The sequence below is a fragment of the Propithecus coquereli genome, unplaced genomic scaffold (assembly GCF_000956105.1).
Source record: "Propithecus coquereli isolate 6110/MARCELLA unplaced genomic scaffold, Pcoq_1.0 Scaffold422, whole genome shotgun sequence".
Classification (NCBI taxonomy): domain Eukaryota; kingdom Metazoa; phylum Chordata; class Mammalia; order Primates; family Indriidae; genus Propithecus; species Propithecus coquereli.
Genome location: NW_012149975.1, coordinates 331,826 through 359,067, shown reverse-complemented (window position 1 = coordinate 359,067; position 27,242 = coordinate 331,826). Strand labels below are relative to the sequence as shown.

Here is a 27,242-nt window from a genome sequence, read left to right as displayed (position 1 = left end):
GCCATCAAAACATTTGAAAACATAAAGAACTAGTGTAGTTGTTTCCTAAATAGCTTCCAGAGTCAACGTGCTCTTGACTGTTATGTCTAATATAATAATTATCAGGATTGAGCATGAAATCTTTAGAACTCTCATGCCTTTTATACTTTCTTGCATTCTGGTTACATTCTGACTTCCAAAGAGTCTCTCTTCTTTTGGGAAAATCACCCAAATAGAAAGCGTTAGCACTTTTTAATGATGTTACTGGCACATGAGAGGGTTTATAGTTCACTTTCTGGTCAAATGTATTACCACTAAACCTCCTCTTCTTTCTTGTGATGTTCTCTAATAGATTACTGGAACTGGATTTGTGGTAGTAGCCTTCATCAAACAAGTATTTGGGGGATAGTTTTTCCCTCTTTTTGCTGCTGTTCTTTTCATCTCTAATGAAATTGCTTTCACCCTCAAGCCATGAACATCTCAGTTCGTACTTAGACCTCTTGCTTGGTGTCCTAAGCTTGTATTTAGAGTAGTTTTCCTCACCATCATGTTTCAACTCTGAATACAAGGTCTGCTGATTTGACCTAGGTTCTTGTTCGCAAGTGATGATTTCGTCAGGGTCAAGAGGTCCTTTTTCTGAGGAGCTGTGATATGTGGCCACAGATCTCTCTTTCTCCTCTTTGTTTACACTAAGGGTTTCACTGAAGCATTCAGAATCACTACTAATTTCCTCTAAGAAATCTGTCAACTGCAAATCTAAGCCTACTGACCTATAGGGTGAAGATACTTGGCTTTTCCTTGTGGATTTGGAATCTTCGATATGGTAAGTGTGAGACTTTTCTAACTGATGGCTGTTTCCATCAGCTGGGGACAGCTCATCACCAGCTTTACCGCCTATATCCTTGCAATGGTTTTTAAATTCGTTAGTACATTCATTGGCATAATCCACTTTTACCCTCTCTTGTGGTTTATGCTCAGGATCCTGAGTACAAATCTTTGACCAGTAATCATCTTCTTCAATTTGTTCTCTCCTTTCCAGGTTTTGCATTTGGCTCAAATTGGTTGAGTGATGCCTGCGCTTTCTCAAATTAATCTGAAATCCATTTCCTTTAGCATGGACGTCCCTCTGCCACTGACACTTGCCTGTTACGTGACTTGGTTCTAGATAGATACGGGCATAACTTGGAGTTTGATAATAGTTTAATAGATAGTCAATAAATTCATCTGTTTCATAGATCTTATGTTTCCTTCCATGGTCTCTCTCAGGTAATGCAGAAGAATAGGATTTATTAGAACTGTGGTGGTCTTCTTTCTCAAGAGTTGGACCTTGAATCATTGCAATCTGCAAGGAATTCTGGTCAAAACCCAAACTGTGGTTGTATCCGTCAGTTAATAATTCTCCAGTTCTCTCTTTTCTAGTTGAGTATCTTAATTTTTTTTTCCCAAGGCGGTGGGAAGATTTATGTAAGTGAGCCCCTGTTCTTTTCTTCATTTTTTGTTTCCGTTTATTGTCTGACTTGGCAACCTGATCTTTTGGCATTTCCTCTTGATTTTGAAGGTGCTGAGTGTTTAACTCTTCTTCCTCCAGAGTTCCCAATGTGTTTCCTAGAGCATGAGTAGCTTTGGGGCCTGTAACGTCGACCTCCTGTGGGTTAAATTGACTGGATCCCTTCAAAGAAAAACGTTAAAAATCTCACATGAAAAACTAAACATTAAAAAATTCCAAAGAAAGTTGGACTTTCTGACATTGTATTGAAGAGACTTGTAACACCTGGGCTAGATCCAAATTGGGGATAATATCGCACTGAGGAAATAGAAGGCACAAAATTAAATGTCTTAGTCTAATATGGGCTGCTTTTGCTAGGTCTGTGCTGATGCTTCGGTCTGAAGGCACCACACTTTACATGGCCTTCAAAGCACATGCTTCTTTTTTTATTTGTTCAAAGATCAATGAGCCTACTGTTCCAGGTAGTGTGCTGGGAACCGGAGATACAAAGAGGAATAAGAAATGCTCTCCATAGCCCTTCCAAAAAATCCTAGTGCAAGAAAAGACTGAGGGATGAAATGTGTATCTAAAAGGGTCAACTGGCTTAAAAGATAAACTGTCTTTCTGTTTCTTGTATCAGCCTCTTACTATGGATTGCAGGTGAGGATGTCTCTGGGTTGCTCTGCCTTGTCCTCACTCAGTAAAATGCAAGACAACAAGTAGCAAATGTGGCTGTGACCACGGTTCTATCTGCAGTTATGTACATGGTGCTATTTGCTCTGCACAACCACAGAGCAGGTAAAAGGGGCAGCCTACAGGCTGGAGGGTTTGTGCTGTGCACCCACTGATACCTGACACACCAGAGTGCAGTGCCTACCCATTACCTGGGATTGGAACTTGGGGACTGCATAATCGGTATAAGTATTAATGGGGCCAAGAATCAGACACCACATGCATTGAAAGAGAAATTATTTAGGAGGAGTTGCCCTCAGCAGTTATTATAGTAAACTAAAAAGATCCAGCTAGCCTTATTATAAATGTAAATAAATGTGAGATTTTTCTGATCCTGATTTCACTAAGTTTGATAGTCCACACTAATGAGAAAGAGGTCAAGACTGCAAATATACATAAAATTAACTCTGTTTAATCTTAATGGCATTTATTATTCATATTTAAAAAAACTGAATATGGATTTTTAAATTGGGAGCCTTTCTAACTTTTAATCCGGGACTTCTGCTGACTCTGGCAATCCTTACATACTCAGAAAGAAGAAACACCTTCCAAAACTGAAACTCTGCAAGCAAAACAATTATTCCATGAGGTGAGAAATTCTTTATCGAATAGTTTAAGACTAGACTAACATGAGTTTGCTACAAGGCTCAAGACTCTTCCTTCTCATCCAAACCTGTTGCAGATGAATGGACAAGTCAAGTTAATAGAAGACTACAAACCTAACACCCACAGTATCCACTGCTTTCCCTTAGCACTTTTTGTTGTTGTTGTTGTTACATCCATTAGGAACTTGGAAAAATAGATAAACTACCTAAATTGCTCTGGGGACTACCATCCTGAAGTTTAGAAATACAAAGTGTGTGTGTTGGATGGCGGGGTTGGGACACAATTCCTTTAAAGAATGTGGATATTGGCCGGGCGCGGTGGCTCACGCCTGTAATCCTAGCACTCTGGGAGGCCGAGGTGGGTGGATCCTTTGAGCTCAGGAATTCGAGACCAGCCTGAGCAAGAGCGAGATCCCGTCTCTACTAAAAATAGAAAGAAATGATCTGGACAACTAAAATATATATATATATATATATATATATATAAATTAGCCAGGCATGGTGGCACATCCTTGTCCCAGCTACTTGGGAGGCTGAGGCAGAAGGATTGCTTGAGCCCAGGAGTTTGAGGTTGCTGTGAGCTAGGCTGACACCACGGCACTCTAGCCCAGGCAACAGAGTGAGACTCTGTCTCAAAAAAAAAAAAAAAAGAATGTGGATGTCCCTTTTATAAATCCACTATTGGGGTTGACAGAGATCAGCCTATTTAAAAAAAAAAACAACCCAATGGATACGAGTCTTTCATGGAGTCGATTTTCAGTAGGCCCCTGCTTAAATGCAAAGGGAATGTTTCAGAAAGGTTAGCACCTACTCAAATGGAAGAACAATAGGGAAATAGCCTTACTGCAATTTTCCTCAAGAGTACCCGTAGCAAGCGAAGGGCCTCAACCCGCCTCTGAGCCAGCAGGTACTTCCGCTCCTCCCACTCCTCTGAAGAGTCCAGCTCCCGTGGTTCCTCAGTTTTGGCTTTGTCCTTCTGCTTCCTTTGCCGGTGTCTGTCCCTTTCCTTCAGCGTTCGCTTCCTGACCCTGGCCTTCTTCCTCTTTTCCTGGGCCTTCCTCTCCTCGTCTTTTCTTCTTCTGGACAATGATTAAGATGAAACTATTCAGAAGGTATTTATTAAGCATTGGATCTCCTCGCTCCTTCCCCCTGCCAGGGGAGGACAGAGCGGCTAGTTTCCAGGAATCTACCACTGCTAACCCCAGGGCCTAGCATAGGCAACGTATGATAAAACAACAATACTGTTAAGCATCAGTCAAGGGAGAAAGACACATCATTTCGTTGGTCAGACAGAAGCATGTGAAGGAGACCTTATGCGGAGCTAGAGCATCAAAAAAAAGAAGCCTACAGAATTCAAAGGAGGGGCCTCTAGCCCTCATTTTATCAAACCACTGGCAGGGACTACAGGATCCAGCTTTCACAGTGATGACCCATTTTTCTTGTGAACAAAACCTCTGTGAGTTGGTTTCACACAGGCAAATAAAGATGAGTCAAGGCACTCAGAAAATCTTCAGGGTGAGAACTGGTCATTGGCACATAATAACACAGCATATACCATCAGAAAAACATACTGGCTTACAAAAATATGGGTATTTTTTATAGCTATTTTCTGAAAATTAAAACTATTTCAGTTAGGCCCTTATGGAAACATGGGGAAGGGGAAAGAAGAGACAATTATCAGAGTCAAAACTTAGCCAAAACCCAGAAGATGATCTAAATTGGATGTTCAGCCTAGAATTTTGGGGGGAATAGTTTCTTTACTGAGCTCAAGCCCTGGCCAAATTTCCCAGATAGAGCCTCAGGTAACTCCTATCACCCCACCAGCCAACAAAGGGAGAGGCACATGGAAGGATACTCTTTATCCCATTTTTTGAATGGCTACAACTTACATGAAAGATTGGAAGAATAAATATGCATGAGGTGGGGCCAAGAGGTAAAATTGGTTTTCAGAGCCCCATAGTTCTGGCCCATCTGTACTTTCTTGCCAAACTTTTGGCAATCCAATAGCCCCTTTCAGGCCCCAAACCCTAAATTGGAAAATAATGATAAGCTCAAAGAAATAAATATGGAGGCTCCTTACCTTCACAAAGCATTTAAGTGAATGAGAAAAATGGTCCCAACAAATCCATGCCTTCTTGCCTATGGGTTAGTTTGATTATTGACTATTTTATAGAAGCAGCTCTTTTCCAGACCTAATTTTTTAAATTTTTAAATTAATACACTAGGTAATATTGGCAAATTTTAGGTAAATTGGTAAAATTTTTAATCTGGAAGGCTAGGGTTTTTGGCGTAAACGTTCCTGGTCCTTTTTTAAAAAAAATCGTTTCTTTCCAGACATCTTAATCTGTTTAGTTCCATTATTGCTCAGTATTTGTTCTCCCTGACATACATGTTTTATTGTCTCCCTCTGTCACCCAGGCTAGAACACAGTGGCATGATCATAGCTCACTGCAGCTTCAAACTCCTGGGCTCAAGTGATTCTCCTGCCTCAGCCTCCTGAGTAGCTGAGACTATAGGCGTATGCCATGATGCCCGGCTAGACAAACATAATTTCTGAAATCTCTTGTTTTCAACTGTTAGTCATTTTGGTTTTGTAACAGCACAGTTGAAAGACTGTAGACTTCGGTGGAGTTTTCTAATCTGAGCCAATTCCTGCTCCCCTCCCCAATGTTGTCTATCAAGTCTAGCCATTCACCCAAAGACATTAATCCATAAATCAAAAGGAAAAAAACCTTCTTCACTAAAGTTGGTCTATATACCTTTCAGCCACTTCCTCTTCTCTTTTCTTTTCCTTTTTCCTTTCTTCTTCCAACTCTTGTAATTTTAGCCTTTCCTGATTTCTTCTCCTTATAGCTCCTTCGCTGAAGTGTTTAGTTGTATCAAACATAACCTGCCCCAAAACAATTCAAAGTTTCATTAGAAGAGTTTTCTAGCCAGCTGGGTATGTCCCAGGCCAAACAGATAAAACTAAGATGGTACAAGTCAACTCAAGATCAAATGAATTCAAAATGTGCTCTCTGCATCCTGGTAGCCATGCTGTTTCACTGCTTCTTAGCTGCTAACTGAATAGTGCTTGTGGGCTCTGGGATTTTCTATGGCAGAACCTTTGAATAAGTATATCAAATCATCATCTTAACTTTATACAATTTTGTTTGTCAATCATACCTCAATAAAGCTATTTTAAAAACCCTTGAGGAGCTTACTTTACATATGGTCATAGCACAGTGCCATTATAGGCATAGGCTGAGAAATGCGAGTATATTACCTCTAGTTTGTTATAAAGATCAACTGAGTTAATGTATTTTTTTTTTAGTCACCAGAGACAAAAATAGTCAAAAAGTATGCATGTGGGGGAGGAGCAAAAATGCAAGAAAACTGATCTAATGAGATACAATATCTGATTATTGTGGTTATTAAACTACTTTTAAAATCTTGACATACAGGGAAAGTCAGATTGAGGCACTACAAAATAGATTTGCTTAAAAAATAAAAGGACTAGGACACAAAGCATGTCTCAAAAAATTTAAAAAAACAGAAATCATACCATGCATCTTCTCAGATCACAGTGGAAGAAAAACAGAAATCAACCCCAACAGAAACTCTCATCTCTACACAAAGGCATGGAAAGTAAACAACTTTCTGCTGAACGATTCCTTCATAAACGAGGAAGTAAAGATGGAAATCAAAAGATTCTTTGAACTAAATGACAAAGGTGACACAAGTTATCAAAGTCTGTGGGACACAGCCAAAGCAGTCCTGAGAGGAAAGTTTATTTCCATAAATGCCTATATCCAAAAGTCAAAAAGATCACAAATAGACAACGTAATGAATCGACTCAAAGAACTGGAAAAAGAAGAACAGACCAACCCCAAACCCAGCAGAAGAAGGGAAATTAATAAGATCAAATCAGAACTAAATGAAATTGACAACAGGGAAACTATACAGAAGATTGACAAAACAAAAAGTTGGTTCTTTGAAAAAATAAACAAAATTGACACACCTTTGGGTAAACTAACGAAAAACAGAAAAGAAAAATCCCTAATAAGCTCCATCAGGAACAAAAACAGAGAAGTTACAACTGATGCCATGGAGATTCAAGATATAATTTATGAATATTACAAAAATCTTTATGCACACAAAGTGGAAAATGTGGAGGAAATGGAAAAATTTTTAGAAACACACAGCCTCCCTAGGCTCAACCAGGAAGAAATAGAATTCCTGAACAGACCAATATCAAGGACTGAAATTGAAACAGCAATAAAAAACATTCCAAAAAAGAAAAGTCCCGGACCAGACGGTTTCACACCCGAATTTTACCACACCTACAAAGAAGAACTGGTGCCTATCCTGCAGAAATTTTTCCACAGCATCGAGAAGGATGGATTCCTCCCAAACACATTTTATGAAGCCAACATAACCCTGATACCAAAACCAAGAAAGGACGCAACAAAAAAGGAAAACTACAGACCAATATCCCTTATGAATATAGATGCAAAAATTCTCAACAAAATTCTAGCTAACCGAATCCAGGTGCTTATTAAGAAAATAATCCATCATGACCAAGTGGGCTTCATCCCAGAGATGCAGGGATGGTTCAACATACGCAAATCTATAAACGTAATTCACCACATAAACAGAAGCAAAAACAAAAACCATAGGATTCTCTCAATAGACGCAGAAAAAGCATTTGACAAAATTCAACACCCTTTTATGATAAGAACGCTTAACAAAATAGGCATAGATGGGGCTTACCTAAAAATGATACAAGCCATTTATGACAAACCCACAGTCAACATCATACTGAATGGGGAAAAATTGAAAGCATTCCCACTTAGAACTGGAAGCAGACAAGGTTGCCCACTATCTCCACTTCTATTCAACATAATGCTGGAAGTCCTGGCCACAGCAATCAGGCAAGAGAGTGGAATTAAAGGCATACGAATGGGAACAGAAGAGATCAAACTCTCACTATTTGCTGATGACATGATATTATATCTAGAAAACCCCATGGATTCAACCAAGAGGCTCCTGGAATTGATAAATGAATTCAGTAAAGTCTCAGGATATAAAATCAATACACACAAATCAGAGGCTTTCATATACGCCAATAGCAGTCATACCGAGAACCAAATCAAAGACTCAATTCCCTTCACAATAGCAACAAAGAAAATAAAGTATCTAGGAATATATTTAACTAAGGAGGTAAAAGACCTCTATAGGGAGAACTATGAAACATTGAGGAAGGAAATAGCAGAGGACGTAAACAGGTGGAAAACCATACCATGCTCATGGGTTGGCAGAATTAGCATCGTTAAGATGTCTATACTACCCAAAGTGATCTACAGATTCAATGCAATCCCTATTAAAATACCAACATCATTCTTCACAGATGTAGAAAAATTAATTTTACGCTTCGTATGGAACCAGAGAAGATCCCGCATAGCAAAAACAATTCTAGGCAATAAAAACAAAATGGAGGTATCAACTTACCAGACTTCAAACTTTATTATAAGGCTGTAGTAATCAAAACAGCTTGATACTGGCATAAAAATAGAGCCATTGACCAGTGGAACAGAACTGAGAACCCAGATATAAAACTGTCCTCATATAGCCACCTAATCTTTGACAAAGCAGACAAAAACATACACTGGGGAAAAGAATCCTTATTCAATAAATGGTGCTGGGAAAACTGGATAGCCACATGTAGAAGACTGCAGCAGGATCCACACCTTTCACCTCTCACAAAAATCAACTCACGCTGGGTAACAGATTTAAACCTAAGGAGTGAAACTATTAGAATTCTAGAGGAAGATGTTGGAAATACTCTTCTAGACATTGGCCTAGGCAAAGAATTTATGAAGAAGACCCCAAAGGCAATCACAGCAACAACCAAAATAAACAAATGGCATCTGATCAAATTAAAAAGCTTCTGCACAGCCAAAGAAACTGTCACAAGAGCAAACAGACAATCTACAGAATGGGAGAAAATTTTTGCATGCTACAAATCCGATAAAGGGCTGATAACCAGAATCTACTTAGAACTCGGGAAAATCAACAAGAAAAAAATCAAACGACCCTATCAAAAAGTGGGCAAAGGACATGAACAGAAACTTTGCAAAAGAAGACAGAATAATGGCCAAAAAACATATGGAAAAATGCTCAACATCTCTAATCATCAGGGAAATGCAAATCAAAACCACAATGAGATATCACTTATCTCCAGTGAGGCTGGCCTTTATCAAAAAGTCCCAAAACAATAAATGTTGGCATGGATGCGGAGAGATAGGAACACTCATGCACTGCTGGTGGGATTGCAAACTAGTGCAACCTCTGTGGAAAGCAATATGGAGATACCTTAAAGAGATACAAGTAGAAGTACCATTCAATCCAGCAATCCCATTACTGGGTATCTACCCAAAAGACCAAATGATATTGTATAAGAAAGACACCTGCACCCGAATGTTTATAGCAGCACAATTCACAATTGCAAAGATGTGGAAACAACCCAAGTGTCCATCAATACATGAGTGGATTAATAAAATGTGGTATATGTATACCATGGAGTACTATTCAGCTTTAAGAAACAATGGTGATATAGCACCTCTTGTATACTCCTGGATAGAGTTGGAACACATTCTACTAAGTGAAGTATCCCAAGAATGGAAAAACAAGCACCCCATGTACTCACCATCAAATTGGTATTAACTGATCAACACATAAGTGTACATATAAGAATAACATCTATCAGATGTTGGGCACGGGGGAGGGGGGAGGGAGAGGAGGGGAAGGGTATTTGCATACACAAAGAGTGCAATGCGCACCATCCAAGGGATGGGCACACTTGAAACTCGGACTTGGAGGGGAGTGGGGAGGCAAGGAAAAAAATAAAAATAAAAAAATAAAAGGAGGCAGAAGTAGCTACTTCCATATGTATAACAATGGTAAACAACAAATTTATGATCATGGTTAGCTTTGACGTGAGGGAGGGTAATGTGATTGATGATAGGTACATGCAGGGGGAGTGGTCTCTCATTTACTGGTAATGTTTCATTTTTAAGCTGAGTAGTGGTATATGGGTGGTCATTATGGTATTTCCTATATCTTTTGTCTGACTGAATAGTGCATAATTTAAATATATTCATTTTAACATAAGTAGCAATAGACATACACATACATACGCGTGCATGCACGCACACACTTATACACTGGAAGTTGAAAGTCCAAATTCATGCTAAAGACTGATTTAGAGAAAAAGGAGGGCTTAGTCATATCTTTTCCACTACTGGGTTAAGACTTCAAGAGGGAGATGACCCAAGCATGCCGACATCAATCAGGTGACATGACTGGATAGACAGGCTGATTTTGAAAGAAAAAGATCCAAGTTTTTAGGATTATGTTTTAGCGGTTTACCTGACAGACATCCTGAAACTATAAGTTGTGACCCCAGGAGTAAAGAGGGAATAAAGTACTTTCCATGTGGTTTCAAACTGTATGTATTCCCCTCTCTCTCAGCAACTTGTCAAATATAATAAGCATATGAGGTAATTCCATAGGGGCCATGATGAATCTTTTAATGCCCTTGAGAAGTTGGGACAGAGCCCCAGATTATAACAACCATCACTTTAAAATCACAGCTAGCAGTATGCCTGATAGCACAAGAATTGAGTGTTCAAATCAGGATTATTTTTCTCCCTAAACATTTTATTAAGGACAACGCAAGTCTTTACACTAGCAATTGATCAGAGCCTGGTAGGGTCCAAGGAAATTTATTCTAAATGCTTCCTTCCAGCTTTTACTCAGGATCACCTGAACAGTGGAAAATAAAAGAAACTCTTACTCCTTACCTTAATGTTACACGCCAGAGCTTTCCCATCATCTCCTTTAAGCATTAGCTTCATTCCTCGAAGGGACTCCATGGCTTTTACAAAGTCAGTTGACTCTTGGTACTGTATGAAGGCCTCGAATGTCTGCAAGCCAAAGCTAAAACCCCCAAAGCTCCCACCAGTCATCACTTCTCTGTAGGGGTCAAGCATAGGGATATCCACATTCTTGATCTTCCCAAAACTTTCAAAAACTACCCGAAGGATCTCTTCACACGGCTTCTCCCCACTAGAGCCTTTAGGTGCAAACCATTTACAGGGCAAGCCTTCAAAATATATAGAATCTGGGCTCTTATCATGGTTCTGCTCTTCGGCCTCATCACTCAACGAGGCCTCTCTGTCCTTGGGGAAGTGTTCCCACTCTCCCTGGGCATCTGTGGCCACTACTTTTAAGTCTGTTTTCAAACCATTTAGCTTGATGATCTTCCCATGTAACTTTGCCTTCAGGATCTGAACCAAACTTCGGTTTTCAGCCTCACCCTCAAATCGGATGAAGTCCCTTGTGCTCTTGGAGAGCCGAACTGTGGTGAACTGGTCTGGGCAAATCAGGCTCTTCAGCTGGTCAAGAACTTCCCAGTTAGAGAAGGGCCTCACAGGTTCTAGACTCTCTGGGAGCAATACATTGATCATCAATTTTGCTATGGGCTTGAGGTAGAGGTGCTGAGCTGCACAGAGCTCTGTTGCCTCCGAGTTATCATACACCACCGTGACTGTCATGGTGTCCTCAGACGACCTTAGAGGGTGAAAGAGAAAATTTTGATACAAATGGAGCAATATACAGATTTGGATTGTGAAATGTGCTAGTATTGCTGGACTTAGGTCAAAATTGATAGGAAAAAGTATACTGTGGGTAGAATTAATATCTTACAACTCCTGGAACTAAGTGATTACAGCAAGGTGGCAGAATACAAGGTTAATACAAAAAAAGTCAATAGCCATCCTATATACCAACAATGGACAAGTAGAATTTGAAATTTAAAACTCAATACCATTTACGTTAACACACAAAATAATGAAATACTTAGAAATCTAATAAAATATGTGCAAGATTTATATAAGGAAAACTATAAAACTCTGATGAAAGATATCAAAGATGAACTAAATAAGTGGGCCATGAATAAGAAGACTCAAGATGTCAGTTCTTCCCAACTTGATCTATAGATTCAAAGCAGTCCCAATCAAAATCTCTGAAAGTATTTTGTGGATATTGACAAACTGATTCTAAAGTTTATATGGAGAGGCAAAAGACCCAGAATAACCAACTCAATATTGAAGGAGAAGAACAGAGTTGGAGGACTTACACTATCCAACTTCAAGACTTACTATAAAGCTACAGTAATCAAGACAGTGTGGTATTGGCAAAAGAATAGACACATAGATCAATGGAACAGAATAGGGTGCCCAGAAATTGGCCCACATAAATATAATCAACTGATCTTTGAAAAAATGAGCAAAGACAATGAAATGGAGCAAAAATAGTCTTTTCAACAAATGGTTTTGGAACAATTGGACATCCACGTGACCCTGGGTATGGTGATGACTTTTTAAATGCAACACTAAAGTCATGATCCATAAAAGAAATAACCGATAAGCCCAACTTTGCTAAAATTTAAAACTTCTGAGAGTTGAGTCCAACCTCTCTCCCATGCTACAAGAACCTATTGCAGTGGCCCCTGTACCTATCTTCATGGCTCCGTTTGAATAAAGTCTGTCTTATCATCTTAAAAATGAATAAATAAATAAATAAATAAATAAAACTTCTACTCTGCAAAAGACACTATCAAGAGAATGAAAAAACAAGCTACAGACTGGGAGAAAAGATTTGCAAAAGACATGTCAGATAAAGGACTGTTATCCAAAATATACAAAGAGCTCTTAAAACTCAATAATAAGAACATAATCTGATTTTAAAATGGGCCAAAGCCTGAACAGATACTTCCCTAAAAAAGATATACGGATGGCAAAAAGCATATGAAAAGATGCTCCGTATCATATGTCATCAGGGAAATAAAAATTAAAATGAGATACCACCAAATACCTATTAGAATGTCCAAAATCCAGAACACTGACCACACCAAATGCTAGTGAGGATGTGGTACAATGGAAACTCTCATTCACTGCTGGTGGGAATGCAAGACGGTACAGACACACTGCAAGATAATTTGGAGGTTTCTTATAAAACTCTTGTAAGAAATTCTTGACATACAATCTAGCAATCACACTCCTTGGTATTTCCCCAAAGGAGTTGAAAATTTATGTCCATATAAAAACCTGCACAAAATGTTTATAGCAGCTTTATTCACAATTGCCAAAACCCAGAAGCAACCAAGATGTTTTTCAGTAGGTGAGTGTTTTTCAGTAGGTGATAAAGTGTGGTACATCCAGACAATGGAATATTATTCAGAGCAAAAAAGAAATGAGCTATTAAACCATGAAAAGACATGGAGGAGACTTAAGTGCACATTACTAAGTGAAAGAAGCCAGTCTGAAAAAGGTTACATACTATGTAATTCCAAGTATATGACATTCTGGAAAAAGAAAAACTATGGAGACAGTAAAAAGATCAGTAGTTGCCAAGGGTTAGAGGGGTTGAGCACAGGGAATTTTTAGGGCAGTGAAACTATTCCATATGATACTATTAATATAATGGTGAATACATGTCATCCATTACACACTTGTCCAAACTCATAGAATGTTCAATACCAAGAGTGAACCCAACGTTAACTATGGATTTCGAGTGATGATGATGTGTTGATGTAGGTTTCATTGACTAACAAATGTACCACTCTGCTGGGGGATATTGATAATGGGGGGAAGGTTGTGCGTGTGACCGGGCAGGGGGTATATGGGAACTCTCTGTACCTTTTGCTCAATTTTCCTGTGAACCTAAAACTTCTCTGAAAAAAAAAGACTGTTAATAATATCTAACATTTATTTAACAGTATTTGTTTAATGTGTTTTAGAATTTTCAAAGAGCTTCCATATACTGTGTCTCAGTTTCCTTAACCATAAAAATAGATATAATAGGATTTGGGGGAGGATTAAATGAGTACAGGTGAAATCCTTAGAATAGTGCCTAGAACACAGGAAGTTCTCAATAAACACAAGCTATGAATATTATTTATTAGTAGTACTAGTCTTACTTTACTTCCCTTGATTCATAAAATAACCTGTGATTAGGTATTTTCATGCCTGTTTTACAATGGCAAAATCAGACAGATTTGGGAAATTAAAAGACTTGTCCATACATGGAGACTCCAAGATTCCAAATCCCCAATATATTGTACAATTGATCTCAAATGTAAAGTCTCATAAAAACCTGCTGGTGATGGTATAGAAACAGGGCAAGGGTGGCACATGAATGTGCACCCAACTAATAGTTCTAACCCATGCACCTGATTTAGCATCCTTTGTCCAGGTTGGTTTCCAAGTCTCCAATGAACATATCTACTCTTATTCTTCCAGTCTATTGACCTCAACTAAATTGATCTATAAGGTCAAGTGAAGAGGATACACCTCTTCTAATGAGTGGCAAAGTGAATTTGGCCTCTACTTTGGGACTGGAAAAACCCCCAAACATGAGTGCTTGCTGGAATTTCATATTAACAAACTCTTTGGGCCAGGCGTGGTGGCTCACGCCTGTAATCCTAGCTCTCTGGGAGGCCGAGGCGGGCGGATTGCTTGAGCTCAGGAGTTCGAAACCATCCTGAGCAAGAGCAAGACCTCGTCTCTACTAAAAATAGAAAGAAATTAATTGGAAAACTAAAAAATATATAGAAAAAATTAGCTGGGCATGGTGGTGCATGCCTGTAGTCCCAGTTACTCGGGAGGCTGAGGCAGGAGGATCGCTTGAGCCCAGGAGTTTGAGGTTGCTGTGAGCTAGGGTGACGCCACGGCACTCTAGCCCGGGCAACACAATGAGACTCTGTCTCAAAAAAAAAAAAAAAAAAAAAAAAACAAACTTTTTGAAGCTGTCCCAAGGTGAATAAGATCACTAATGCTGGGAATTAGAGATGTAAGCTTCTATTTGCTTACTTCAAATAGCACTTCCCAATAAAGGAATTTTTTCTCAGTGGATATATTCAGACTATGTCACCCAAATTTCTCATTAATATCAACTTTAGGGAGATTTAGACCCAAACATATATGGCCAGACGATGGATATTCTAACATAAAATTTACTACTAAATCTTGGTTAACCTTACAGGTACGAAATTCTTTAATAACTATCCCTAAATGACAGTCCAAGTCAATTTCCTTTAGGAGACAAGGTTAGTATAGGCTGATTTTATAAAAGGTCATCAAAAACAATATCTAAGATACTAGGTTCTAGATAGAAACCTTTATGATAGCAACACTGAAATGGGATGATATGAGAAAAAAACATGTTTTCTTTCTCCTAACACATTATCTAAATAGCAAAATGAAAAAAAAAATCCAGTTAGTTTGCTGTAATTTGCAATGAGTCAGCACTAAGCTTTATTAGGAGAAAAATTAATTTGATACTTTAATTAAGATATACTGAACTCCAAAATTTATTTATAGCCAGCAAGTATTTATTTATATAACCTAATTTAAAGCAACAGCTTTTTAAAAACATTTCAGAGAAAATCCACCCAAAATAAAGTTAGTCACTTCGAGAGTTTGTTGAGCTCTCCATTATTCCAGTGATACTGCCTTTGTTTTAAACATTGCAAAAGGCTTCTCTTGGATTGATTTCAAAGTTTGGGCTACATTCTTTTAAATAGCCTTGATATAGATCAATTTCTAAATTCTTTATCATGGATTTGACATTTAGAAATCATCAAAATTTATCTAGAATCAAGAAAGCTGGATAAAATGAATGACTATAAAGAACAAACTAATTGTCCCAAGAAGACCCAAATGTTTTTGAAAATAAAAAAAGAATGGCCTCCTTTAAAATCCTCCCAACTCAGTTTCCAGTTTCCCAAGGACAATGACAATAAACTGGAACGTTTTTTCTTTTCATATCTTCCACAGTTGTTCATGGGCTTTAGATCTTAAAATGAAATGTCTATGAATATTTCATCTTAAATTATTCTCCAAGAACAGAGGGCAAATTTTCAAATATTATTTTTAAAAAATATTGAGGACCCAGTATGTACCAAGTAGTAGACTTTTTATATATATCACATCTTCAGTGCTACAGCAATATCATTGGCAACTGTGCCAGGTCACTAAAAATTAACTAGCATAGTTTCTGACACATAGGAGCACAACAACCAACTCCTGGTTGTGATGCTTCTTCCTCAAGGAGACCTCAGGTCAAAACCTAATGGAAAATAAAGAAGAAGAAGGAGGAGAAAAAGGAGGAGGAGGAGGAGGAGGAGGAGAGAGGGAGGGAGGGAGGAAGGGTAGAAGGGAGAGAGTGGGCGGGTAGATACGTATTAACTGACAAGGAAGGATGCCCATGATACTTTTTAGAAAAGAAAATAAAAAGCAAGTTGAAGAATAATAATATACAATATGATATTGTTTTTGTAAAAGTCATATAATAAAGTCATAAAAGTAATATAAACACACATGGCCACGCACACACATATATAGTCAGGAAAGAGGTATATCAAATTGTTAACAGTCTTTCCCCTGGGAAATGGACTGAGACCATAGGAAAGGAATGGACTTTCCCTTTTTACTTTGTACATTTCTTATTGCTTCAATTTTTGAATGTTTACAATAAGCATGTGTTAATTTTGTATTCCAATCTTTTTAATTAAAAAGAGGAAGCTCAAATGATAATAACAACCTATTAAAAGGGAGCAATTTTGGCCGGGCATGGTGGCTCATGCCTGTAATCCCAGCACTTTCGGAGGCTGAGGCGGGAAGATCGCCTGAGGCCAGGAGTTTGAGACCAGCCTGGGCAACATAGCAAGACCCAATCTTTACAAAAAATTTAAAAGGGAGCAATTTACAACTGCCAATACAAATTTTTCAAGAAAAGAGTCAAAACAGATTAATACAAGAGCAACTCCCTTCCCTGACCAAAAATACACCTCTATTTACCATCCCTGTAAATGCCTATAGGCATCTTAACCTGTAATCAAAGTTGTGTGAGTCAGACTAAAGCCTGGCAGATCGGAATAGGACTTTGAATGACAAAGGCTCACTTGGCAACTGCAATATTAGCTATACCATAGACTGCAGAACTTATTTTTAAGAACCACTTTATTGATTCATAATTGATATACAATAAACTACACATTTCATATGTATCAAACTGCACATGTATCAAAAGTATATGTTTTTATAAGTTCTGACATACATACACACACCTATGAAACCATCACTACAATCAAGATAGTGAAAATATCCATCATCCCCTGAAGTTTCTTCATGCCCCTTTGTAATCCTTCCCCCACCCTCGGCAACCACTGATCTGGCTGCAGAATGTTTACATCATAACTGATTTGTAACATAGCAAAAGCAGATAGTTGTTTCTGGAAAATGCTCATCTAATACACAACTTTAACAGGTGCTTGACTCTAAATCAGAATACTTTCTCAGTTCCAAGCTTACATGTACCAATCCTTGGATCTAGTTAAAGCTGTGTAGGGCCCTACTTTGCTCTGAAAAATAGGTCTAAAGGTCAGGCGAGATGGCTCACACCTGTAATTCTAGCACTCTGGGAGGCTGAGGAAGGAAGATCCCTTGAGGTCAGGAGTTTGAGACCAGCCTGGGCAAGAGTGAGACCCTGTCTCTACAAAAAATGTAGGAAAAATTAGCTACGCGTGGTGGTGCATGCCTGTAGTCCCAGCTACTTGGGAGGCTGAGGCAGGAGGATCACTTGAGCCCGGGAGTTTGAGGTTGCAGTGAGCTATGATCATGCCACTGTACTCTAGCCGGGGTGACAGACAGAGCAAGACCCTGTCTCAAAAAAAATAAAGAGCCCTAAAAAGCTTTGTGTTTTTCTCCCTACATAATCTCTGTTTTTAACCTTGTTTAAACCAAATAAATATATTCAAAAATATATTTTTAATTATGTATTGTATTATAGATATATATTTTATGCATATTTATATATTAATCAAAATATATCTACCAAAACAGGTGGAATCACTAAGATCAAGTTATTAGGCTATGACTTAAAACTGATTCTTTAGAACAACCTAATTTGTCCTCTTATTTCCCTTTTAATAACCCTGTGCTTCAATTGACAGTAATGGTAGAATTCATTAACAATTTTCCCATCGTCTTCACTAATCACTGCCATATGCATAGATTAATTTATTCAATAAAGGTTGAAGAGCCTAGTACAAATCAAGCCCTGATAGCAAGAAATACCATAATTATGACCTCCATAAGTTATCAAAAAGTCAAATTTTAATAAATATTTTTAGCTATTCCCATATTCTATTGTGCTCCACCATGACCTCCCTGATCCCTCCACCCATATGCACACATCTTTCTTCTAGCCTGTGATTAAAAGTAACACTGAGATGACTTACTCTTTAACATCTTTGCACAGGCAAATGGGAGCTCCTCTAATCTTAAAAAAACTATAGTTATTCAGTAATGTTTATGCAGTGTGCATTCTAGCAGTATCTTGTATACACAGCTTTTCTAAAACATCTCACTCAACATGCTCCCAATGCCAGAACATTTCTAGGAGATTCTCAGAGAACATAGCTGCTTTCTCTAGTCATCTGGCCACCTCATCTTCCTTGCCTCTATACCTAGTAGCAGAACTGACTGAATAACAGTAGAATAAGGGAATAGAGAAAAGGAAACAGACTGCAGATGTTCTCATAGGCCTAAAATGGTTGTTTTAACCTGCAGTGAAACCTCAATAAATTCTGCACGGTCTGCCTCCAAAGTCATTCCAATACCTTCTCTCATTTCAGAAGATACTAGAGAGATTCATTTGACACATCTCATGTTTTGTAATCAGAAATATAACTTGGAAACTTTAAAATCACTCCAGTCATAAGCGACGTATCCATCCATTCATTCTCTCTTGCTCTTTCTCACTCTCATAAATATTTTGTCAGAGTGTTAGCAAGGCCATTTGAATGAGGCACATTCTCTTAAAAACAGTGAAAAAAATAGGACCATCTGTGCAACTCAATATACTCTTTCTTTTTTTTTATTTCAGAATATTATGAGGTTACAAACATTTTGGTTACATATAATGCCTTTGCCTCGCAAAGTAGCTCCTCACTGCCTTTCTTTTTTTCCAGGCTTTTGAACCTTAAAGTTAGTCATTTCGAAAGCATTTAAGATATATAAAATTATATCAAAATATTTATGGAAGTAGCAGGGCAACCAAAGTTTATTTGGGTCAAATCAACCTAGCCAATTTTCTATTTTCTGGCTAGTATAGAATCCCAGTAATCTTGCCCAAATAGAAATATTCCATGGTTCTTCAGTTAAGATGCCATGGATGGACATTTAAGTATTCTGACATGTCATTAACCCAAACAACATTTTTTTTTCTTTTGAGACAGGGTCTCACTGTGTCACCCATGCTAGAGTACAGTGGCATGATCATAGCTCACTGCAACCTCAAACTCCTGGGCTCAAGCGATCCTCTTGCCTGAGTCTCTGAGTGGCTGCGACTACAGGCTCATGCCATCACGCCCAGCTACTTTTTCTATTTTTTATAGAGACAGGGTCTCACTCGTGCTCAGGCTGGTCTCAAACTCCTGGACTCGAGCAATCCTCCCACCTCGGCCTCCCAGAGTTCTAATTTTACAGGCATGAACCACTGCACCCAGCCCCAAACATTTTTTGAACTGAGGCTGACCATGCGCTCTGATCTTGAATAAATTAAAAATCACATCATTAAAATAAATGACACTCAGTTTTGCAGTAATAGGAATAAAGCCACTATGTGACCCTCCAAATGACCAAATTCCCAAATTAAGATGGTCTAAAAGGGTTTACTGGGACACTGGGGGCTTTCTAGACATAAAGAGAAGGACCTTTGGAGATTCACAGCTATTCAGCAATGATAAATTTGCAACAATGAAATATTGGAGTCCTACTGAGAGGAAATCTCTTCTACCACCACTCAAAGAAAATCAGCTCTAAGGTAAAGTTTAGTGTGGGGAATTTTGATCCTGAAATGAAGCAAGCTGGATTCATGTTAATTCATCTCTTTGGGCAACTTAATTTCCTGTTTTCTTTTCCCTACATTAAGAGATCATCTTAATGTTTCCTTTATGTGATAATGCTTGTGAAAGCAAAGTGTTTTGAGTGTTTCTGTGGCTAATAGAAAATAAACTCACCAGAAGTAAGGTCTGTGTTGGCCTTTCTGTGCAAATGCATTCACATAACTAAGCTAGTGTCTACAGGAGTCATTCTATGATAAAAAGGGAAGGAGCTATTTTTTTAAATATGCACAGAGCAGTTGGCAGACCCCTCTGACCAGTCTTTTGGTATTTTGCTCCTTCGGCACCAGGAATATTTTTGTTGAGGAACACCTCTCTCCAGCCACCTCCAGCCAGGAATGCTACTTTTTTTTTTTTTTTTGAGACAGAGTCTCGCTTTGTTGCCCAGGCTAGAGTGAGTGCCATGGCGTCAGCCTAGCTCACAGCAACCTCAAACTCCTCCCGAGTAGCTGGGACTGCAGGCATGCGCCACCATGCCCGGCTAATTTTTTCTATATATATGTATTTTTAGTTGCCCAGATCATTTCTTTCTATTTTTTAGTAGAGACGGGGTCTCGCTCTTGCTCAGGCTGGTCTCGAACTCCTGACCTTGAGCGATCCACCCGTCTCAGCCTAGGAATGCTACTTTATATCTTGGATTATTTGACCACAGTGCTACTAAAGATGACTTGCTACTTTCTCTTCTTCACATACACACACACACACACACACACACACACACACACACACAAAGCTATCAGGGATTTAAAGGAACGTTGCTGAGTGTCTTCCATACTTTCCATACTTCCACACTCACTGAATAATCAGAGTATTATTTATGGGAAATGCATATCATGAAGTTACCAGCGTTTTGCTTCTCAGTTGTATTGCCACAATCTGAAAATTACCAGCAAAATCGCTGCCCACCAGTCACCACCTACAGGGGAAAAGCATGCGTCGTGCTTGGTACTACTGAAGTTTCTGAGAGCAGCAGTATTTCCCAACTTTTTTTAAAATGCCACGGTAAACTTATTTGAATACAAGTCCCACAGAATAGGATATTATCCAATACCTTATGTCAAAAATATGATCAAGGGAAGAAAGATTGAAGAAGCTACAATTCATGTGAACTCTTCATGGTGGACCACTACGTTATGGCATCCTAACCAGGGAACACTCTGCCAGAGAGAAACAGGTGCAAAGTCAAAAGCAGATGAAATGGTTAAAGAAAAGCAAGACAACTGTATATTTACAATTTCCAGCATGAGCAGCGTGTGAGATTCACATAGTTGTACTTCCATACCATCATGATTTGGTTTCTGCACCTGTTTTATTAACGACGCCAGATACTGATATATGCTCAACCCACTTCTCATTTTTTCATGCCTATAGGGAGTTTCTGTAGAAATTCTGTACAATTCCAATGTGTCAATAAAAAATAAAGATTATTAAAAAAAAAGAAATTCTATATAGAGAAAAATTCTATAGAAACTCTATAGAGAATTACTGTAATATTTGGTTAGATATTCCCCCCTTTATAGGGATTTGTGTTTTCTAATTTTGCTTGAAAGAGCACTACCCGTCCCAAAAGAGTATCACTGCTACTCCTCACTACCACTACTGTGAAAAAGGGCACTAACAGGAAAATCTTTGTGCAAATCTTTTTTTAAAAATTATTTCTTTAAAATATGTTTATATGGTTTATTACATATTATCAAATTGGTCTCCTGAAAGATTAAGTCAATTTATCAGGCCATCAGCAGAATTAATGTCTGATTCCCTTGCAGCCCTGCACACATTGGATCATGACCATTTTTATTTCTGCTACCTTTATTAGCATATAATGGCAACTTAAAGCAGCTTTAATTTGCATTTAATTTTATGTAGGCTGAAGCTCCAACCAACCCTTCTATTGATCTTCAACTGCCTATTCAATGTCTCCAGGAGAATGCTTCATTGGCCTCTCAACCTAACAAGTGCACCAGAGTTTTTAATTTCCATCCCCCAAACCTGTCCTCCAACTCAAACTTGCTCCCCTCCACCCAGTGAGTCCCATCTCCCTAAATAGGGCCACCCTCCACCCAGTGGCACAGGCTTAAAACCTAGGAGTTATTCCTCCCTTCCTCTCAGATCCAATCCTTCCAGAAGTCCTTTTGACTCCACCTTTACCACACATTTCAAGCACATCTCCATCTTCACTGCTACCCCCCAGCTCCAGGCCACCATCATCTCTCACCTGGATTATTGCAACGGCCTCCTAACTTGTCTCTCTTCTTCTGTCCTTGCCCCCACAGAGTCTACGCTACACAACAGCCAAAGTGACTTTTCAAAAAAAGCCAAAAAAACCTCAAGTCACATCAGTCACTCCTCTGTTCAAAACCCTCCAGTGGCTTCCCATCATCATTTGAATGAAATTCAAACTGCTTACCCTCAAAATATGGCCCCTGCCCACCTCTTTCAACTCACTTTGTACCCTTCTCCCCTACTGCCCTCATTCTCTCCATCCCAGTCCGTCTGGCCTTTTGCTGTCCCTCAAACGTATCAGGTCCACCCCTTAGGGCCTTTGCACTTGTGGTTTCCTCTGCCCGAGGTGCTCTCCCCTGAGATCTTCTCATGGCTGGCTCCTTCTTGTTCCAATTTGACTTGAATGTCACCTCCTCAGAGAAGCCTTCCCTGAACACTCTCTGAAATAGCACTGCTCCATCCCTGGCACTTGGTAACATAACACTCCATTTTATTTTCAGTGTAACATTGAAACCATCTAACCAGCATGTGTATTTGTTAACCTGTTTTTTTATCCACAAGGGCGGGGACTGCATCTGTCTGGTTCACCATTATATCTTCAGAGCCCAGAACAGTGCCTGGCACATAGTAGGAACTAAATGATGCTAAATCTTACCTAAAACAGAGACTTTGCTCAACAACTACATTTAAAAGGTGTTACTTCCACATTTGAAATACTAATAATAGCATCTAAAGATCAACAGTGAAATGATAATGCAGATTTGCTTGTTCTTTCAGACTCCTAGAGCTATTAACATTAATCAGCGAGCATTGAGATTAATTCGAGCATACCTACCAAGCACCTATTCCATTTAAGGCACTTTGGGGGCTATAGCGATGAGCCACCTTCAAAGAACTGAGTCTAGCAAGAGAAATAAATTAAGACAATTAACTGGAATCTAAGAAAGAAAATGGTGAATGCTGGGAGAGACAAAGGGTACTTCGGGCCACGGATAAGCAATAATGGTTTTAACATTCTTTAACATGAAATGAGTGTTAGAATTCCTGGGAATATGCTCCAGTGGTTTTTAAGTGTGCCAGTATTGCTCCCTTTTATGTATTGGGACATACATAGGAACAGTCGCAGTTGTCACAATAACTGGCATAGGCAAGGGCACCATTGCCATTTGGTTAGCAGGGGGCCAGCAATGCTAAATGTCTTGCAGTTCCTGGACAGATCTGCACAATGAAGAACTCTCCACCCCAAATGCCAACACAGAGTGGCTTATACCTGTCCATCTAGAACATGTAGAGTGCTTCCAGGGACTTGCAGATTAATATTTCTAACATGCTCCATTTTAGGTAGTCACTTCTGAGTTGTTTTTCCCCCTGAATTCTTTTTATCATTTTGACTCAGGTTGTAGTCACATCAAGTATTCAGCAAAAATAAAACCCGAGTCCAAGTTAAGGATGAAGGAAAATAGCAAGGCCCACCAGAATGTCTCTCTGGGGCCCTAGCATAGCAGGTGGTCAGTCCCACCCAGAGGAAAGCTAGCACCTCTGGATAATGTTCCATAATGACGCCCATAGCATCCACGTATGTTAAGATTATTTGCATTTCACAGAGACAGCTCTACTGCATGTCTGACAATTCCCTAATTACACAGTAAAACAAGAAGCTAATCCTGAATTAGAATCTTCCCAGGTGGGGGCTTGTTTCCCTCGAGCAGGGGGCTGGGGCCTACAGGGTTTGGTAGGTCCCAGGAATGGGGGCTAGAACAGTGTCCCCATTGCAGGCAGAGAGCAGAGCACTCAGCCCCCAGCTAAAGAAGTCAATTCTGCACAGCTTTGCGTTCCGCAGGTAAAATGTAGACCAGGCCTTCTGGCATTTCAACATAAGCTAGAAATCCTGATTTTTATCGAGATCTTTTGCTTTTTCAATGTTGACCCCCTAATTCAATTGCCTTTTCAAGTATTGGGCAGGCTGAAGCACATGCGTCTAGGGCTGAATTTGACCACAGGCCTAGCTTGCTCTTTCTGCACACTGGACCCGGGAATCTATTTGGTTACATGTGTCTGGTACTCCCTAAGGGCTCAGGAAATTCAAAAACAAGAGTTAAATATGCTGACAACTGGGCAAGGTTCTCAAGAAAGGATGAGAGAGACACAGTTTCAGGGACCAAAGCAGGTGACTCCAGGTAATTGATACTGCTTTTGTCATGTTCTTTCTTGCTCAAAAATTCTCAACATCCCCTATTTCTTACTGCATCAAATCACATGTTCCCCTCAAGGCGTTCTAAAACATGATCCTACCCCACACGCCAACCCCATATTTCCTCATGTCCCTGTGTCCATCCCCCATTCTATAATAGTTGGACCAGTCCTCCTTGAATTCCTTCAAAGATATTGATCCCCCCAGCAAAATGTCCCCTGTCCTCATTTAAATCTTACCCATGCTTCAAATCCTTGATCACACTTCACTTCTTTTATGAAACCTTCTCTGTGACAGTAAAAGCAAAATACTTTTGAGCTCAAGGTCTGGTGTCAAGCAGACTTGGATTCAAATCCCACCTCTGCCATTGATTGACCAGCTGGGTGATGTCCTTGGACTTGTTACCTACCTCTTTGAACTTCAAAAGATGATCATAGTGCCTACCTTACAGGATTTTTGCAAGATTAAATGAAATGATACAAGTATTTAACCCCTAGTAAGTACTCAATTAATGTGAGTTCTTCTTCTTCTTCTTCTTCTTCTTCTTCTTATTATTATTATTATTATTATGGCTACTCAATTCTCACTTACCTTCATCTTCTTCTGTAAGTGCTCCAGCCCTTACGCTGTCTCTTCTGACCAAAGCCCCACTGGATTCCATGCTGTCCAAGTTTGCTCTGACTGTGTCTTGGGCATTAGTCTGCCTCAGCCCAAAACTTGGTTTTAAAGCTTCTTAAAGTGACAGAAGCATGTTGGATGTAACATAGAACCCGTAGAGCCCAGTGGGCACTAAATCAGAGAGTTGCACAATTTATAATCACCCTGGCTCTGAAATAACTCAGCAAAAGTCCCTTTCTCTAGCAAAGGCAGGAATGCATGCTGGGAAGATAAACGTGTAGCCCGTCTCAATGGCAGAGAGCTGCTTCAACTTTCTTTCCTCCCTTCCTTCCTTCCTTCCCTCCCTCCCTCCTTCCTTCCTTCCTTCCCTTTCTTTCTCTCTTTCTCTCACACACACACATCCCACCACCACCACCACCATCATCACCTCCATGTTCCCTAACCTCTGTGCCTCATCTCCTCCTTCTTTTTTTGTATTTTTCTTGTTGTTGTCGTTGTTGTACTCACTCTGTCACCCTGAGTAGAATGCAGTGGTGTCATTGTAGCTCACTGCAACCTCCAGCTCCTGGGCTCATGCAATTCTTCTGCCTCAGCCTTCCAAGTAGCTGGGACTACAAGCATGTGCCACCATGCCCAGCTGATTTTTTTGTATTTTTAGGAGAGACGGGAACTCACTTTTGCTCAGGCTGGTCTTGAACTCCTGAGCTCAAGCAATCCTCCCACCTCAGCCTCCCAGAGTGCTAGGATTACAGGCTTGAGCCACTGCACTGGGCCCTCATCTTTCCTTCTGATGCTAGAGATGACACATGAAGCTAGTCAAAGGCCACTGTCCTCAGTATGATAGGGAATCTGGACAAATGGACCACAATGCAGGCATAATCTTTGGCTGGGGCTAAATGGAAAGCCCATGATCCACCACAGAAGCCAAGATGGCCTCTGCAGGCCCTGTCCCCCTCCCCCCAATGTTACTCCACCTCAAGTCATCTCCATCCATTCTCTCATGTATGTGACAACTGGGATCCCCTGGGCACCAGTGCTGGCAAGCCTATTCCACTTGCCACCTTCTTCTGTGCTTAACAAGAGTTGAAGGAAAAATGCCCTCATGGAAGTTATCCCATGCTTCAAGCAACTCCATGCTTTGAGGGGACTCCCTCCAAAAAAAAAGACCCAAAACAGAACACAGAAAAATGTGACTACTGGAATGCCACAAAAGGCGAACAAACAAACAAACAAAACGCTAGAATTTGAGAGGTCTCAGCATATTATTCCAAAGAATGGTTTTCTCAGCATGAAGACTGAGCACAAGTTTACACTCTTTCAACAGCATGAGATTCCAAAGTTAGATCAGAGGCAGGCAGGAAAACATAGGGCAAAATGGCCATGATCTTTGAGAGTATATTCCCAATCTAGAAGAGACACCAAGAAAATGAAAAGGCCCAAAGGATAACCAGCCCCCGACCCCGCCCCCGTGCTGGGACCCATCATTCCAATACAAGCCACCCCTCAGAGTTAGCAGCTTTCGAAAGTCCTCCGGTAATGGTCGGCTTTAAACAAGATCACAGAAAGCAGGAGATTAAATGTAAAGAAGGCGTGAATCCCAAGGACCAAGACTATGATTCTCCCACGTGCGCCCGGGCATGGCACGCATCTCCTGCAGCACGAGCCTCCCAAACTTGATTCTTCCCCTCACCCCTCCGCCCACCAACCCAAGCTCTGGAGTCTGCATCCCGAAAGCCTTGGGGGTAAGCCCTGCTCTCCTGGTCAGATTAAAACGGTCTTATTCCACCCGCGCTGGAAACCTCAAGCAGAGACTCAGAGTCTCTTGATAGGTCCCTGAAGCCAAGGATGGGGGTCATTGGGGGCGGAGGCGGCGGGGCCCTGCTAATGATTAATTGGATGAGTGCTGCGAGAGCAAGGCGGGAAGTCAAGCACCCGGACCCTTGGAGTGCCCATCGAGCGGGAGAGGGCACCTTCAGTTTCCATTAGGGGGATGTCAGTGCCAACATACTCCAGGGGAATGTCTGGAGTGACCTAGGCCAGAGCAGAGGCCGGAGTGAGCCCTCGAGTGGGCTCCAGAGCGCCCCCTAGTGCGGCGCCAGGGCCGGAGGAAGCGCAGCAGGGTGTCGGGTGGAGGGAGAGGACCAGGGGAAGAGCTTAGGCGCATCTCTGGAAGACCTGACTCTGCTGGGGCAGGAGGGACGACCCGGGTCTCCTGCGCAGCCCCTCCCCAATCCCCACCGAGGGTCCAGCGTGGCCCTGTCTGTGGGGGCACCCACAGCTCCGGCAGGCCAGGGCGGCCAGCCGGGCGAGACGCAGCGGGACGTGGCTGCCTTCTCTGCCAGCAGAGCGGAGGGCATTTACCGGGAGCCTCAGGAGCTGTTGCGTCTCCACTCCGGG

At 40.3% G+C, this 27,242-nt stretch overlaps 1 protein-coding gene across 1 annotated transcript; it reads right to left on the bottom strand.

Moving 5' to 3' along the window:
• Positions 1-4: 4 nt before the first annotated feature.
• On the bottom strand, positions 5-27,242 carry LOC105817756 (A-kinase anchor protein 17B-like). The gene is given in 7 exon segments (XM_012653544.1): positions 5-1,662; positions 2,808-2,835; positions 2,838-2,870; positions 3,647-3,881; positions 5,562-5,692; positions 10,647-11,415; positions 27,207-27,242. Coding segments are annotated over 6 exon segments (2,838 nt in total). The 5' UTR covers positions 11,400-11,415; positions 27,207-27,242.